The following is a 17200-nucleotide window of genomic DNA, read 5'->3' as shown; positions in this document are numbered from 1 at the left end:
TAATTCTTTATGATACATTCTTTCCTAAATACTCCATGTTGACTTTTAGCGCTTTTTTGTATTTATTACTAATAATTCATTTATTGTTCTCAGTCAAGTAACGTTGCTCCCGGTTAATACTCGTATTTGAATGGGTAACCACTCCAAAGCTCGTTAATAAGTGGGTTACCTACGTGTGGCGCAGTTCAGGTAAAGCTGAACTGTAGTGCTAAAGTACCTGATAGTTCGAATGGCATGGATATTTGTAAATATATAGTGGGTTGGGTGAACCCCCGCCACTCAAAAATAAAGTCAAATTAAAATAAAACTATTTGAAAAAATCCGGCCCGTTGTTTTTCGTTTCCGTATGCCTAATATACAAATCCAAAATTTGAACAAAATGTCGGAAAATTTCCAACGTACGCACGTACCTACGCACATACATAGACACAAAAAAATTGTGTTCTTTAAAAGTTACTTAAAATAATCTAAAACGTCGACATGTAATGAAATTTTAACATGTCTAAAAAACGGTGATTGCAATAGCCACCTAGCGCGAGATAGGAGGCTAAAAATATATAAAAACCATTGATATTGCTTTATTTGAACTAGAATTAGGTACAATTTTTAGCCATATTTTCCCAAACGGACACATTCATTAATGTACACGATTGTGTTAAACTTGTCCCTCCGTTCGTCTCCCATCTGTCCATATCTTCAGCCAGTTTTGAGTGAAAAATGCTACTAGTATGAAGTGTTGAGAATCGAATAATTACATCTTGGCGGCACCAATTTATTCAAGGAATCTTTATTTAAATCTCTTTCAAATTAAATTAAAATGTACTAATAGTACGTACTATTAAGGACCAGATTTTCATGTTTTATTTATACTTATCTCATAGATAACCTCCATGTAAATGCATTTTTTTCCGTGAAAATTAACTGTCAGATAGTTTTAGTAGTAATATGAAAAACCGAGCCTAAAGGAATAATAATTAAACCCATGTTTTGGGGGCGGGTTCGAGAGGCCTCTCCCTGTACAATACATAATGTTGGGTAATGAAAAAGCTGTGGATGAATATATTAAACAGTCCTAATCCAAACTTGGTAGGATTGCCAAAGATGGAGAGCCAATCGTCTAAAAAGTGCAAAGTTACTAGGTAAGTACGTTAAAACTGCTAACAGCATCTTACTATAATTGTAGGCATCCAAAATCATTTGAACGACACTGAGTAGTCCACCGGTCAGATCAAGAAGAACGAGTCCGATACTCCATCCGCTCGTACTTTTCCGCTTATAATTCATGTACGCCTAAATGGAGTCCGATCAGTCAAGGAGTGGTGAGTTAAACTTACCTGAGGAATGTACTTGAGGAGTGTGATGATAAGTTTGAGGTAGGAGCAGTAGTATAAGAAGCTTAGCCATTTCAAAGCTCCTGTCGCTATCAGTATACCACAAACAATGTAGAACAGAGCCAATATTCCCATCAGTACTTTGGCGATGTTTGAAACTGTCTGCCGTGCCCTTTCGTAAATGCAACACTGAAAAATTGTGAGCAAAACTGCGAAGGTTCCGTGAAAATTGTACACCACGTCGTTTGTTTTAACCGGAATGAGACCCCTGGGGTATAAGGCAAAGTACTCTTGCTATATTCATCTCGTCAAAAAATTGGCGAAAATTGATTTCAATTACCTACCTGTAAATACGGAACGAAGTACAAACCGGATATGAAGATCCCAAACGATACGTAACCAATCAGATTGAAACCGACATAATCGAAATTTAAACCGACCACGCTGTAAATTTGAAAACATTACGTTTTTTGTTGGTATACCATAAAATCTAACCTCTTTCGTTTGTAGTTGCTGTAAATTTGAGGATAGAAAGAGGATCCCCACGATATTATGTAGATCCATCCGGCGATTTTGGAAAGTATGTCCACCACGTAACTGTTGCAGACGTTTGTAATCAAGTATATGTCTGATAAACTGGAATGAAAGCGAAAATTTTAATATAACAACTATCATGATCAACGATCATTATGGTCAAAAATTCCATTAGCTCACTTATCCCTAAGTGAAGCATACCCGGTAAATAATGAGCTCATTAAGTGTTTTGGAAACTTGAAAGGTGGTCAGAGAGGAGATTCAATGTAGTGAATTTCGCTTCTACCTATATTAAAGGAGAATCAAAATGTTTTGGAATAATAATAATACTAATATATAAGGAAGTAATGTTGTTAAGTCGAATCGAACGTCGAAAATTAAGATTATCTTGAACAAATCAACAAGATATTAACTGAGCAAGAGGAATAAGTACAATCCATCAAAGGAATAAAGTCATTGAAATGTAGGTACCTATTAATGAAGCGTCTCAAATTGAATTAGGGTTGATTAATATTATTGAATAAGTAATTACTTATAGGATTCCTTATTCAATGTTAATGTTGAGTTATTTTGATATAAATCCACAAATATACACAGTAGGGTTTCACCAGAAAGATTTTCCCTAATAGTTATAAAAATCTATTTATTTTAAATTGTGTTGTTAATCTTGTTTAATTTGCATATAAATAGTTATAAATAAACTAAGAGATAATTTTACAAAGTTTACGTCAAAGGAAAATTTTGATGGAGACTATACCATAGCATTATTATCATTCGACTTAGTTCAAAGATGAAAACTCTCATTCTGGTCGTTTGTTTATCTTTCTGACAACATTATAAAGTTAAGTATTTCCCTCGGTATTTCCTGAACGTCTTATCGGTTTCGGGCCTTCGCTATATGCCACCTTTATTTTACTACAAATATAGCAATCACCATACAATATCGTACTGAAACTGTCCCACCTGAAAATCGTTACTTACCTCGTATTACGATTGAATAAAAAAAAATCTGTTTTTCTACATAATTTTACAAACAGGCGACTGTGACAAACAGTAACGAACAAATATCGAATCCCTGAGGTAGGTACCTGCACCAAGTGTATTCTAAAATACATTTAGGTATACAGTTGCGAAAGTTGAAACGAAGGCGACCTTGTCAATATTAAGATTCGACAATAAAGGTAGGTACTTTTATTGACTGTCACGCTTGTTTCTAGTAATTCGATATTATTGGATGTAAGGAAGCGTAAATTGCGTTTTATATCCAAATTAACAACTTGTCTCGTGTTTTAAAGGGAAGTAGGTCGTACATTGATACCTAACTTTTGATCTTAGAACATTCCCCGAGAAAACTAATGTTTGTGTATTATTTGAACCTTTACATTTATAACTTACACAATACTCGTGTCATTAGAAATTGCTGACACTTCTGAGTGCCCGGCCGTTCTTCCCCTAACTACTAACTCGTACGTTTCGTTAAAGGGCTGCAGAAATAATGTTGTGGGCAGGACGCTTACAATGTCTTCGTGTTGGGCATTCAAGCTGATTTGGACACCTAAGGTGCTAGCATTTCTAAAAGCTGAAGGTCAATCCATTTGTCGTTTCAACTTTTCTTACCTTACTGTTACACTAATCTTTGTTACATCATTTGTTTGAACCAATACTTCTTTTGTTGAAATACTAATTTCACCGATTACAACTCCAATACCTAAAGTCTTGCAATAACAACTACAAAACGTTGATATCACTTACCTGCGATAAAAAATAAAACTACACCCGCGTTTTGATAGCACAACATTTTAGATACAAATATACAACGACATCACAAGAACAAACATAAACGAACATACGTCGCAACCACTACCCAGATAACGTAGTGAAATGTTTACCCACAGACAGAAAAATTAGTTATCTCCTTTTGAAGCTGGTAACCTTTTAATCTTCTAATCTAATGTGTGATCACTGCCTTGCCTTGGAAAAAAGTAAGCCCAAAACGTGGCGAACTGAACGCGAAGCTATAAAGATTGATACTAAACGTACCTACTTCACTTAAGTTTTTATTAAAAATTTTACAAATCGTGATAAAGTATACGTTATTTTAGTAGTAGGAAAAAGGGAACGACTCACAACTTATCGATTCAGTTTAGAATATTCATATTAATTTCATCTGCCGAAGAGGAAGTGGCGAGTTAATTATTATAGAAGTCCAAATAACCGGAAATGGCATCACTTTTTTAAGACCAATCTTAATTGTTAAAGCAAACATTCCTCTACGCCTACACTGCTCAAGTTAACAGCTCGTTTAACAAGTTCCAACAAAAGTACCAAGAAAGAAATGAAAAAAAAACGCCGTGGTAAAAGCCTAAAAGTAGGCAAATAGCGCCTAGTGATGTATGCAATGCAACCTACAAAGCTTTGATCACAGTCTAGAATGATGTGGTTACATCTACAGTGCAGTTATACTGGTCACAGCACGGTTTCCTAGTGGGGTGAGCAGAGAAAACTCACAACATTTTTTTTATTCAATGCTATTAATGTGTAACTTGCATAGTAGGTAGTAGGTACAATCTCTTCATTTCTTGTTTTAATCATTGAATAAATTAAATTTTTATTCAATGCTACAATTGATAACAATAATAAGTGAAAATTGAAACTACGAGAGTGAATCAAATTTAAACAAGATTTTATTTTTAATATTTTATTAAATATATGTTACGTACCAAGCCCGTTTTTGTACCGTTCGCGTACTGTACAGTGATATTTGTACCAATCGCAAAGTGTACAGGCTACTTTGTAGCTCGAGATTTGTACTATTCGCGTTCTGTACAACCTATTTGTACCGAACTGTTGATTTTAATTTTTCATTCAACTTCGTACAATTTAATCTTGTACAAAGTTCGAATGAGGAGTTGCCTGAATACTTGAAATACATATTTGAAAATAAAAGTTATTTTATTTAACGCAAACACAATTTGAAATATTAATAAAACAAAAATAAAGATTATTTCCGTAAACTTAAATTTACCTGCAATAACAACCTATTTATTAGTACAGTTCAATGAGTTGTGACTTGTGGCACCGAGAGTTGCACAAAACTTTTTTTTTCTACATACACACCTCTTATTTAAACATTTTTTAGTACAAGCGCACCGCACAAATCCTTGGCCGCCAACTACTGATGCCTGTGAATTTGCCGCTCGTAAGGATATCGACGCAGGTGGTACTTCTCCGATCTCCAAAAATGTAGTGTTACATGGTGCAATTTGATTTCGACTGTATAACTGTGAGATAACCCCGTTCTTTGTTCCTATCTTGTAAAAGTTATCAGAAGTCACTTCCATAACAACACCTAAAACAGGATAATTAATATAAGAAATGCATTTGAAAAAAACCATACCTATAAGGTTTCTGAGATCACTTTTACTCCGGTCCACATCGGGTACTGGTCTATTAAGTCCACTTGTCCACGTGAGTTAACTTCGTTAAAAACCATTGGTTTTATTACAACTCCTTTTTTTGGATGTGCTCTTTTTTTCGCACATGTTTCGCAGTGACTTATGAAGAGTTGAATTATTTGACGTCATATATTAACGTACTTACTTTTTACAGCATTATACATTTTATGTAATCCACCATGACCAGTTTCAATATGTGCGTTTTTTAAAATTTCGAATATTTCACCATTATGTACAAAGTATTTCACTTCATTATTTACAGATGTATTTAGAGGCATTATTAATTTTGTTGCTGTTCCTACCGTCAAAATATCATATCGTTTTAATCGTCTATGGTCCAGCGACGTTTTCTTTTGTTTAGCTTTTGCTTCCATCACTTCGTTTATTAGCTGTGCATAATTATCTACACTTGTAATTGACACTGAATTCTCCTTAAAAATCTGCTCGCTTAATTTTCTTTCAAACTTTTCTTTGAAGACGCACACACTTTGTGATTCCATTGTTTTTTGTTATTAAAGCACGAAAACATGTGACTAACCGAGAATTACAGGAAAACAGCGGCGGCGGCTAGCAACACCTCTTCCGTCACTTGTACAGTGCTTTCCATGAAAATGTTATATTCGTACTTTGAACAAAAACTGCTGTACGAAGTTGAATGAAAGATTAAAACCAACAACTCGGTACAAAGAGAGCTGACTTCTCATTGGCCAGCTGATAGCACAGCTGTTTTCTTTGACATTTCTGCTGTTAGTAGTGAAGTGGGTGTCACTTCTGAGTCTGAGTAATTATATTGTACAGAACGCGAATAGTACAAATCTCGTGCTACCAAGTCCGGTGAATCGAACTTCGTACAAAGTAGCCTGTACACTTTGCGATTGGTACAAATATTACTGTACAGTACGCGAACGGTACAAAAACGGGCTTCGTACGTAACATATACATTACTATTGTGGCCATCAATAGTATGTTGGGCTACAAAACCGGAGGTCGGGTGTCGAACCTGAGTTGAGGTGAATTTTTCATCTGTGGCAGAGATGGCAATTTCCTTAGATCCGTTTCGAGCATTCTGCCGGCTACTCCGAATTAGGTTTTTATTCGCATTGTATGACTTATTAAAATTATGCACGATGCTAAATCGGAAAACTTAATTCTATTACAATTGGAAAATGTCTACAATAATTATACTTGTGATATAGATAAAGTAAAACAAAATATCGTTTTCTGTTGCTGTTATTGCATTTGCTCTGATTAGTAGGGACATTTGAATTATATCATCGTATAGGCAGAATCCTTATAAAAAACAAAATGTTGAATGATAAAGAAAGAGTGGAACAAGGCATTTAAGATTCCTAATCCGAATTTTGTTGGATTTCCAAAAATTGAAACCCAGTCGTCTGAAACAATAATATTATCAGCACAATTTTGCTTCCGAATTCCAATACACAAACCGTAATTGTAACAATCCAGCATCATTTGCAGTATGCTAAATAATCCACCATTCAAATCAAGAAAAACAAGTGCAATGCTCCATCCACTAGTACTTTTCCGTTTGTAGTTCATGTATGCCTAAAATGAAAACGGATTAGACGATTGGATGTTGAGAGGTTATCCGTGGAACCTGTGGAATGTATTTGAGTAACGTAATCGCCAATTTTACATATGAGCAGTAATATAAGAAATCCAACCATTTCAGAAATTTTAACCTTTCCAACGCGACGCATGTGATGTAAAAAGAAACAATGAGCGTTACTAAGCTCTTTGCAGTGGTGGATACTTTCTGATGGCCCCTCTCGAACACACAGCACTGGCCGATCGTCACAAAGATGGCCAGCGTCCCATGCAAAATATAAACAACATCGTTCAGCTTAACAGGAATCTGCCCTCTCGGATAGCGTTCATAGTATTCGTCCTAAAAATGCCTTGCAACGTTAACTTTTCCATCTATACGTACCTGAATTTCAAGATTGAAATATAAATTTAAAATGAAAGCAGCAAATGAAATGTAACCGACGATGTTGAGGGCCAGATAGTCGAAGTTTAAGCCTATCACACTGGAAAATGGAATTTCATATTAAGGAAGAATGCGTTTTGAGTACGAACCATTTCCTCTCGTAATTGGAGTACAGTTGAGGATAGAACGAACTGCCCCACGAAATGATAAAAATCCAGCCGATTATTTGAGATACGATGTCGAGGATCTTTTTTTTGTATACGTTGACGGAAAAGTGTTCTTGCGGGATACTAAAAAGTGAAACATTCATCACATTTTATACATTTAAAACCGATTCACATTATCTGTTACGTCACGGTCAGATGAGAACAGCTTAGAATAGGTATAATTTCAAACTGAACTTTCCCCCTTCACTTAATGTAAATAAAGTCCTTTATTATCACGGTCCGATCAGGGTGCGGCAAATTATTATAGCGCGTAATCTTTAGTTTCGAGTCACATTATGGGCTAGGTTACGGTCAGAACATGTTCATAATAAATACACGCTACAATAATAATTGACAGCACCGTGAGCGGTCCGGACCGTGTTCTGACCGTGACGTGACCGATAATGTGAAACGGCCTTAAACATGTATTGGGACATCACTGCGGCACTGTTGATCGGCTGAACAGGTAAATTCTTTAATATAAATTTGTACTTTTTCAACGAAATTAGAATCTAATTATTGCGAACGGATCGCTTCAAAAGGACAAAAGTACAATTTCAGTACTTACTTAACAGTGTTGTGTTAATGTTCAGAAAGGTTATCGTGCTCGATACTATAATAATTCGCAATTTGTCTCAGTAATAATGTACAAAAATGTTGAAAAAAATATGTATAAGTTATACCTACGTTATGCTACTATCATTTGTTATTGCCAAAATATCGGAATGCCCGGGCGAAATACCTTCAATAGTAAAATGGTAGGTTTTGTTTCCGGCTTCCAAGAGTATTTTGCGAGGGTAAACGTATACTAGATCCTCTTGCAGAACATCAAATGATAGCAAAACTCCAGAATTGTTCAAATTACTAAAAACTGTTGTCACTCCTCTGTTCGAACAGGTCATCCACTTACGTTACCGTTACACTTAGTTTTTTGGTTTCGTTTATTTCCAAATTGATTTGTCGTTCTACAAACGCAATGGACGTTGAAGAATTTTCGGCATCTAAAACACACACGTTAGAAATCTTCTTCGACCAAATAGATCGCTACCTACTTATAAAAGTGGCTGCCAAAAGAAGGAGGAACGTCCGCATAGCGTTTCAGAATAATCGGCTGCAGGGAGTGCAATTGAACATTAATCAACACGCAAACTTTCCACGGAAAACAAGGGGATTAGCTAATATCGATTAAAAGTGACCCACGAACCACAGGTCAAATGAACGAATTATCGCTGGCTTTGTTATGGTTACAACAGAGTTAGAGACACCGTACGATCTCGGACACGATACGCTCTTTCGGATCAAAATGTTGAAAATCCTTGTAATTTTTGCTAGAAGAGTATGATTTACAATTTTCTGGGCGATTCGTATTCTACAGGTGAAAATCTAAAAGAACTGAGGATAAACGTTAAAATCGCTGCGGCACGTGAAAACTGAAACCAAACCAAGCGAAAATGAAAAAATCTACTTTTTTTACGAACCAAACGTCAATCGATAGAACTCGTCGAAACGGTCCGCGACAACGGTTTAAAACATTCCGGGTCATATGTGTATAAATAACGGCTTGGGTTAGGACTTCGAAAAAAACAAAAAAAAATAATTTTTCGAAAACGGCGCGCCCTATCGAAAAACGGATTGGGGATCTGCATGTACATATAATATGGAGTGAAGTAATACCAACTTTTGGTACAAATCCGAAACAAAAAATTATCAGAACGCGATTCGTGTTGTGGGATTTTTTTGAGTAATAGCAAATAGGATTATTCAATAGTGCAGTGGCGCGAAAAACCCCTTTCGAGGTGCACCTTCGGACCCACGGGGGAGATCAAGATTCGAAACAGTTCGGCCGCCAGGGCCCTAAACGTGTTTCGTCACGTATTCCAAAATAACATCGGAATCCGATAACGGATCCCACTCGTTCGGCCGCCGTTCGATAGGTGAATAACGGGGCCACACGGCACAGTTTACGGTTTTTCAATCGGTCTATAAATAACGTCAGAATTACAGTTCAAAGTCGATCAAAAGTCGAAAAAAACACCCAAATTTGTTCAGGATGCGTTAGGTTAACACTAGCGAGTTAATAGATGATCAATTTTAGGGTGGAATACGAAAGCCACATTCGGGGGGCGTCTACGGACCCTTTGGGTCATTCGAGATTCGAAACGGTTAGGCGGCCAGGGCCCGAAACGTCACCGGGCATCCATTCCCGAATAACTTCGGAACCCGATAACGGATCGGGCACAATTCATCACCGTTCGATTGGGGAATCACGGGGCCACACGGCGCAGCTTACGGTTTTACAATCGGTCCATAGATAACAACGGAATTACAGTTCAAAAACGAGCAACTTTTGTCAAAAACTTCGACAATTTTTTTCTCGAAGGCCGTTCGGGCCGGAGAGGAACGGATCGCATATTTATGACGTCCGCGGCAAGAGTAACGATCGATAAAATTTTGAAAAAAATCGAAGACCTAAAATTTTTTCGGGTCTCGTCAAAGAGGGGACCAAGAGAAAACGAAAAAAAAAACCTTTTTATTTGCGAACCGATTTTCGATTACCAAACGTCGATCGATAGATCTCGTCGAAAGAGTCCTCGACGGCACTTAAAACATTCGGGGTCATATATAAATAAGAATTTTACGGCTTGGGTTAGAATTTCGAAAAAAAAAAAAAAAATTAATTTTTCGTAAACGGCGCGTCCTATCGAAAAAAAACGGTTAGGTCAGGTTAGGTTATAGGCCTATCTGCCTGCTCGATTTCGCCGGGAAACTAGCCGAAAAGGTGCTAAAGAGCAGGCTTAGCGCGGAGGTGGACGGGAAACTCTCCGACAGGCAGCACGGATTTAGGAAGGGGCGATCAACAACCGAGGCGGTGCGCCAGATAGCCGAGAGGGTACAGTCAGCCAACGCAGGAACGTGGAGGACGAGGCGAGTGTGCATCGTAGCATCCCTCGACGTTAAAAACGTCTTCAACACAGCTCGGAGGAGCTCTATCCTAGAGGCGATGGCCGAACTCGGAGTCTCCGCTGGCCCAGGAGTTACCTCACCGACAGACAAGTGGAGGTGGATAAGCCGTCGGGGGTAAAGTGGAGGTTCAAAGATAGCGCGGGGGTGCCGCAGGGGTCCGATCTTGGGCCACTGCTCTGGCTTATAATGTACGATGGCGTACTCCGAATTCACCACGAAGAAGGGGTCGAAGTGTTCGGTTTCGCGGACGACCTGACGGTTGTGGCGGTTAGGTTAGGTTAGGTTAGGTTAGGTTAGGTTAGGTTAGGTTAGGTTAGGTTAGGTTAGTTAGGTATAGAGTTAGGTTAGGTTAGGTTAGGTTAGGTTAGGTTAGGTTAGGTTAGGTTAGGTTAGGTTAGGTTAGGTTAGGTTAGGTTAGCCCTGGCGGGTGGATTCCCAACCAGGCGCGTCCCCAGGTGGCGGATAGGGGGAAGGCCATGCAAGTGACCGTACGGGATGCAGGGCCAGCGTCGAATAGGGGCTCGCGGCTTTTAAAACAGCCGCTGGAAGCACTCAAATAAGGCGCCGCGGACCAGTCCACCGGGGGGTGGTTCCTACCGGGAGCGTCTCTCCCACTGGCGAGGGAGAGATACCTACCAAATGACCACCTCGAGATGGTAGGTTAGCGCCAGAATAGGAGGGTGCTCGTGTTCTTGACACAACGTCTGGTAGCACCTCAAATATGGCGCCGCGGACCAAACCTCCCTGCTCGGCTGTCGTGTCGTGGCAAAGAGCATTGCATGGGAACTAACGGCGCCGCTGTCGGTTTTGCTTCGGCAAACTGGCAACGTTATACCACGTGATACTTCGGTATCACGGGGGGACTGGCTAAGGCCGGTCCGAGATGAGTAAACATCCATAAAAATCCCAAATCCCAAGGTGGAGACCAAGCCGAAGGGATGCGTGACTGGATGGAAGACCAGTAGAGATTGGCTCACGTCCAGCTCGGCTGTCGTGTCGTGGCTTAGGGCATTGAACGGACGGTAAAACGGTGCCGCTTGGGCCCACACTCCGGTGTGACCCAGGCGTAAAACCATGTACTTTCTAGGGAGTACGGGGGGTGTAGGCCTAAAAACCAGCACTAAGAAGAGAAAACTTCAATAAAAATCCCAAATCCCAAGGCGGAGACCAAGCCGAGGGGACGCATGACTGGATGGAAGACCAGTAGCGATTGGCTCACGTGGGGTCCTGCGACTTGCAGGACAGGGTCTGGCAACCCTGCGGTGCCCTTTGCTGGTGGTACGCTTTGCTTCAACTTGTCTTAAGCGGCCACCCTATCTTTATACTTTACTATCGGAGCTCCCTTGCCCCAACTCTTGTTTACTTCAGGCCCCGACCTTATCAGCTTGACGAGGACTAGGGGACCTTTTCATATTCCATATTCTTCTTCTTCACGGACGGAAATACGACGACGACTCGGTTATGGATAAGGACGCTGGCCGTAGCGGAAAAAGGCAGAAGGCATGATGTTAAATCCAATCGATATTGTTCCCCGGGTGGGTCCGGTTAGCCGGGAACCCCACCCTGTCCCAGACGTGGACAGGCAGGCCCAAGGATACGGGGAGGCCAGTCATGCGGGAGAAGAGGAGAGGAGAAGGAGCGAGGAGGAGAGGGGAGTAGTGATGGAGGAAACGTTCGCGGAGGATGGCGAGAGTGCACTGCTGGAGAGGATTGCGCAGCAGCAAGTAAACAAGGATGGCAGTTTTGTCAGAAGAGATTCGCTGGCGAGGACCCCGCCAATGAAGGGGAGGGAAGGAGAGGGTCCTCAAGAGGGGACCTCGCAAAAGAGAAAGGCGGAGGGCAGCCCATTGAAGGAAGAGGAACAAACTCAAGAGACCGACAAGGCTATAGAGGAACTGAGAAGACTGATTGAAAGGGCGGTAGATTTTACTAATTCAAAGGAGGGTAAGAATGTCAACAAAGCAATTAAGGATATGATCAAAGGGATGGACAGAAATACAAGGAAAGTCATCAAGTTGAGGAAAGAGGAAAGTAGCAGGAAGGGGAATAAGAATGCGAGAACGCTGGAGGGAAATGGTGACGAAGGGAAGAAGCAAGACAAGAAGAGGAGTACAACAACAGAGGTGCAAGGGTACATGGACTCCCTACAAGGGAGATACGAGCAACTAGAAGCAAGAATAAAGGTACTTGAGCAAACAACGAAAAGTCAGACTGAAACAATCGAGCAGGAAAGGAGAAGGTATAGGGAGTTGAGGGAGAAGTACGAGAAGGAAAGGGAGGGGAAGAGGGATAGCGCAGACCCCTCGAGGGAAGAGGAGGCAGTACTGATCAGGAACTTAAAGGGAAGTCTAGACCGGACACAAAAGAGGTGTGACGACTGGGAGGAGAAGTGTAAGGCGCTGGAGGAGAGGATCAAACAAAGAGAAGAAGAAGGGGGAAACAACGGGTGTGGCAACGACAAGTGCGGTGAGTGGGAGACAAAGTGCCGGATGTTAGAGGAGAGAGTGAGGAGGTTAGAAAGGGAACGAGACGTGGACGAGTTGCTGGAGGAGAACGATAGGACGAAAGAGGGTTTTATGCGGGCGATTAAGATGAGGTGGAGTGAGGACACGCTCAAGGGGGTGAAGGTGTCGGATGCGCATCCCAGGTCGTGGGGAAGAGAGTGGGACACGGCGGCGGTGGTCGGGGATGATGCGAGGATGGAGGGGCACACCGCGAGGGAGCTGAGGGGGATCTACAGAGAGCTTGACGGCATGAGGGAGGAGGAGGGCCCGAGCGAAGGGGGAGAGTTTATATATGTGACGAAAAGCCTCAAATTCCCCAAGAGGGGCACCGTGAGTAGGGAAGTGGTGGGGAAAATCGTTTTTAGGGGGAAGGAGGAGGAAGGGATGAGAGCATTATACGATGGTATGGAGGAGGTAGGGAGAGTGCTGGAAGGGATGGGGAGGAAGAGGATCCAACTAATCCTTGCGGATAGGCGAGACCTCGAGGTGGTGAGAAAGGCGGCGAGATACGTATTGATGGGGCGAATGGAGGTGGTGGTGACGGTGCCGGTGGTAGGGGAAGAGACCGCTAGGGTGCCGAGACCGGAGGCCATTTTGGTTAGAGTAGGTAAAGACGCTAGCTACTCCGAGTGTCTTCGCAGCGTCAGAGAGCTAGACGCCCCAAACGTGAGACGGGTGAGGGAAACCAGGGGGGGGGATCTCCTCATTGAGATGGAGGCGGGGGCGGGAAAGGCGGGTCCTATAAAGGAAATTGTAGACAAGGTTATGGGGGGGAAGGAAGTGAGGCTCCTCCAGGAGAGAATGATGGTGGATATCGAGGGAATCGATGAGGTGACAACCGAGGAGGAGGTCACGGCGAAGATCTTGAAGGCATGTCCGGAGGCGGCCCCGAGAACGCTGAGGATCTTTAAGACTGCGAGGGGAGTGCGTATTGCGAGAGTGGAGGTGGTGCCAGGAAAGGGTGCCGCTACGGAGTAAGGGACGGTGGGGGGCAAGAACGATCTGGGAAAGATAAAAGACCGGGCGGCACGATGGAAGGGAGTGGATAGGGAAGGAACCTCAAACTAGACCGGACGAGACGGATAGACGCACCATGGACATGATGACGGGAAGGAGGGACAGGACGCTCCGGATTCTGCAGCTGAACGCGAACTGCAGCTCAAGGGCGATGGACGTCGCCTACGCGAGAGCGAAGGCGACGGAGGCAGATTTTATCTGCCTCTCTGAGCCCAACAAGCGGCAGTGCGCGGGAAAGCGGCACGTGTACCCTAACGGGCGACGCACGGCCGCGGTTGTTAGGATCGGGACGACGCAACGGGTCCTCCGGTATGGCGAGGGAGGGTGCTATGCGCTGGTAGAGACGGAGGAGATGTGTCTCATCAGCGTGTACATCAGCCCGAACGTATCGGAGGAGGACACAAACAGGGACCTTGACGACCTCACGGACGCGCTGAAGGCTGCGAGGTGCCCCGCTGTAGTGGCGGGGGACTTCAACGCTAAGAACGTGACGTGGGGTGGGACGACGACGGATGAGAGAGGCCGCACAGTTGCAAACTGGGCGGCCCAGAACGGATTGACGGTACTAAACGACGGTAGACACGCGACGTGCGTCCGGCACAACGGCCAGTCCTTCGTGGACTTGACATTTGTGTCGGATAGACTGACCGGGACGACGGGGGGGCGGGTGGAAGCTGACGAGGTAACTCTCAGCGACCACCGACTGATAGTGACGGACATAGTCGGGAGAGGGGGTAAAGCCTCTAACCCGACGACGACGACCGTGGACTTGACAAGATACAGGACGGAAGTAAAGAGACGACTGGCGGGACGAGGCCTTCTGGCCCCCGAAGAGTGTGTCGCCGCGACGAAGGCGGCTGCCCGAAGGGCGGCGAGACGACTGGCGAATCCGAGCTCTGCCTATTGGTGGAGCGAGGAGCTAGGCGTACTCCGAACCCGGGCGCAGGCGGCGAGGCGTGCATACTTGAGAGACAGGGCCAGGGGGACAGACACGACCGACAGCCGAACGAGATGCGACGAAGCGACCAGGCAGTACAGACGGGAGATTGGGAGAGCTAAGGCAGGCAAATGGAGAGGCCTCTGCGATGACCTGGAACGCGACCCATATGGGCAGGCGTTCCGGATAGTCATGGGGAACCTCAAAACTCCCTATCCTAGAATGGATCTGTCCCTGGAGAGTCGGATACGTCTCTTTAAGGAACTGTTCGTCTGGGAGGGGAGGGACGATGACGACATACTGACGAGCCGAGACGAGCCGGTGGAACAGCTGACAGAGGACGAACTGAGGCGAGCGGCCGGGGGGATTAAACCCGGGAAAGCGCCGGGTCCGGACGGGATAGAGCCGCGGCTCGTGAAAATAGCCGTGGAGGAAGCTCCGGCAGCCCTGCTGGGAATGTATGAGCAACTGTGGAGGCGGGGGGTATTCCCAAAGCCATGGAAGGTGGCGAGACTGGTGCTGGCAGAGAAGTCCAGGGCCGACCCAGCGGGCGAGCCAAAATATCGACCGATATGCCTACTGGACGTCTATGGGAAGCTCTACGAGCGACTCATAGGCGCCAGGCTGTCGGCCGATGTCGAGGCAAGCGGGGGGCTACACGACCGCCAATACGGGTTTAGGAGAGGGTTTTCCACGGTACACGCGATAAGGGACATCGTGGACCGGGCTCGGAGGATAGGAAGGGTAGGGGCGTCGAAGTGGGGGGTCCTCCTCTGCTTCGACGTCAAAAATGCCTTTAATATGGCTCGATGGGACCTGATTATGGAGAGGTTGAGGGAGAGAGGGGTGAGGGGGGACGTAGTCAGGGTGGTCCGGGATTACTTGAGGGAGAGGAAGGTGGAGGTGGCAAGGGGGGAGGTGTGGCGCGTTTTCGGTGGGGTTCCACAGGGCTCCGTGCTGGGACCGCTACTGTGGAACATCCTGTACGATGGCGTCCTGCGTCTCCCCTTTCCGCTCGGGGTTTTACCCGTGTGCTTTGCGGATGACTTGGCGCTTTGGGTGGAGGGGAGGACCGAAGAGGAAGTTAATCAGCGAGGTGCGGAGGGCGCCAGGATCGTGGGAGAGTGGATGGACCGGAGCCGGCTTGAGATGGCCGTGGCGAAAACCACGGCCGTCATGCTAGGTCGGCACCGACCATCCACTAGGTTACGGGTTAGGGTTGGGGAGGAGGATGTTATTCCGGTAAGGGAGACTAAATATTTAGGGGTGGTGCTGGACAGGGGCCTCCTGATGGGGGAACACGTGAGGGAGGCGGTTCGGAAGGCAGGGAGGACGATGACAGCCGTGGGGCACCTGATGCGCAATGTGGGGGGCCCGTCACACGCGAAGAGGAGGGTGTTGGCGGGGGGGGTGGCGTCGAGCCTGATGTACGGGGCCCCGATATGGTGCGAGGCGATGAGGATAGGTAAATACCGCGATATGGTTCTTTCTCTCCAGAGAACGTGCTGTATCGCGGTGGCCTCGGCGTATCGCACCGTGTCGGGACCAGCTGCATGCGTCATCGCGAAGATGATCCCTCTGGATCTCCTGGCTCGGGAGAGGGAGTGTGTGTTTCGTAGTGTCGGGGAGAGGGGGCAGGAGAGGGCAGTGACGATGGGAAGGTGGCAGGAGGGCTGGGCCGACGAGAGGAGGGCTTCCTGGACGAGGCGGCTGATACCCGAGGTAGGCCGCTGGGTTGATTGTGCACACACGTACACAACGTACTATGTGACGCAGGCACTCAGCGGACACGGATGCTTCGGGGATTACCTGCACCGTATCGGGAAGTGGCGGTCCAGCCGGTGCATGTACTGCGAAGAAGTGGACACGGCGGAGCACACGCTCTTTCATTGTGAGAGGTGGGAGATTCAGAGGAGCAGGGTCTTCGCGGTGGCGGGGGGGAGACGACTGTCGCCTTCCACGCTGATAGAGAGTGTGACGGGTACGAGAGAGGCGTGGAGAGAGGTGGTGAGTGCGCTAGGGGAGTTGTTCTCTCAGAAGGAGAGGGATGAGCGCGAAAGACAGAAGAGGGGAGTTGTCGAAGTGAGGGAGTGAGGCAATGGAGAAGATGAGGCCCGCTGGGCAGAAGTGAGCACACCTAGTGCGTTCCTGCCCAGCTAGGAAACGTGGCCGAGGAGTGGTTTTAGCGGGTAGGCCTCCCCTTGGGGAGGAGAATCCTGCACTACCTTGCGCCGATAGAACCTAAGGCGCTTGGTGTCTATCAAAGATTTCCACTTCTATACAAAAAAAAAAAAAAAAAAA

General features: G+C 45.0%; 2 protein-coding genes across 2 annotated transcripts; both read right to left on the bottom strand.

Annotated features, from left to right (window-relative positions):
- Positions 1 to 562: 562 nt before the first annotated feature.
- Positions 563 to 3893, bottom strand: LOC116175632 (cystinosin homolog). Its single transcript, XM_031493854.1, has 8 exons — positions 3618 to 3893; positions 3483 to 3573; positions 3261 to 3437; positions 1827 to 1967; positions 1676 to 1775; positions 1335 to 1625; positions 1173 to 1290; positions 563 to 1117 (listed from the first exon to the last, which is right to left on the bottom strand). The coding sequence occupies exons 1-8, from the start codon at positions 3661 to 3663 to the stop codon at positions 975 to 977; spliced, it is 1107 nt and encodes a 368-aa protein (XP_031349714.1). The 5' UTR covers positions 3664 to 3893; the 3' UTR covers positions 563 to 974.
- Positions 3894 to 6451: 2558 nt separating this feature from the next.
- Positions 6452 to 8645, bottom strand: LOC116176959 (cystinosin homolog). The gene is made up of 8 exons (XM_031495810.1): positions 8530 to 8645; positions 8388 to 8478; positions 8165 to 8341; positions 7421 to 7561; positions 7272 to 7371; positions 6939 to 7229; positions 6769 to 6886; positions 6452 to 6714 (listed from the first exon to the last, which is right to left on the bottom strand). Exons 1-8 carry the CDS (start codon positions 8567 to 8569, stop codon positions 6587 to 6589), a joined length of 1086 nt encoding a protein of 361 aa, XP_031351670.1. The 5' UTR covers positions 8570 to 8645; the 3' UTR covers positions 6452 to 6586.
- Between the last annotated feature and the right edge of the window lie 8555 nt (positions 8646 to 17200).

This window comes from Photinus pyralis, unplaced genomic scaffold (genome assembly GCF_008802855.1).
Source record: "Photinus pyralis isolate 1611_PpyrPB1 unplaced genomic scaffold, Ppyr1.3 Ppyr1.4_LG7, whole genome shotgun sequence".
In the NCBI taxonomy this organism is placed as follows: Eukaryota; Metazoa; Arthropoda; class Insecta; order Coleoptera; family Lampyridae; genus Photinus; species Photinus pyralis.
The sequence above is the reverse complement of the archived record's forward strand: the minus strand, read 5'-3'. Positions and strand labels throughout refer to the sequence as shown.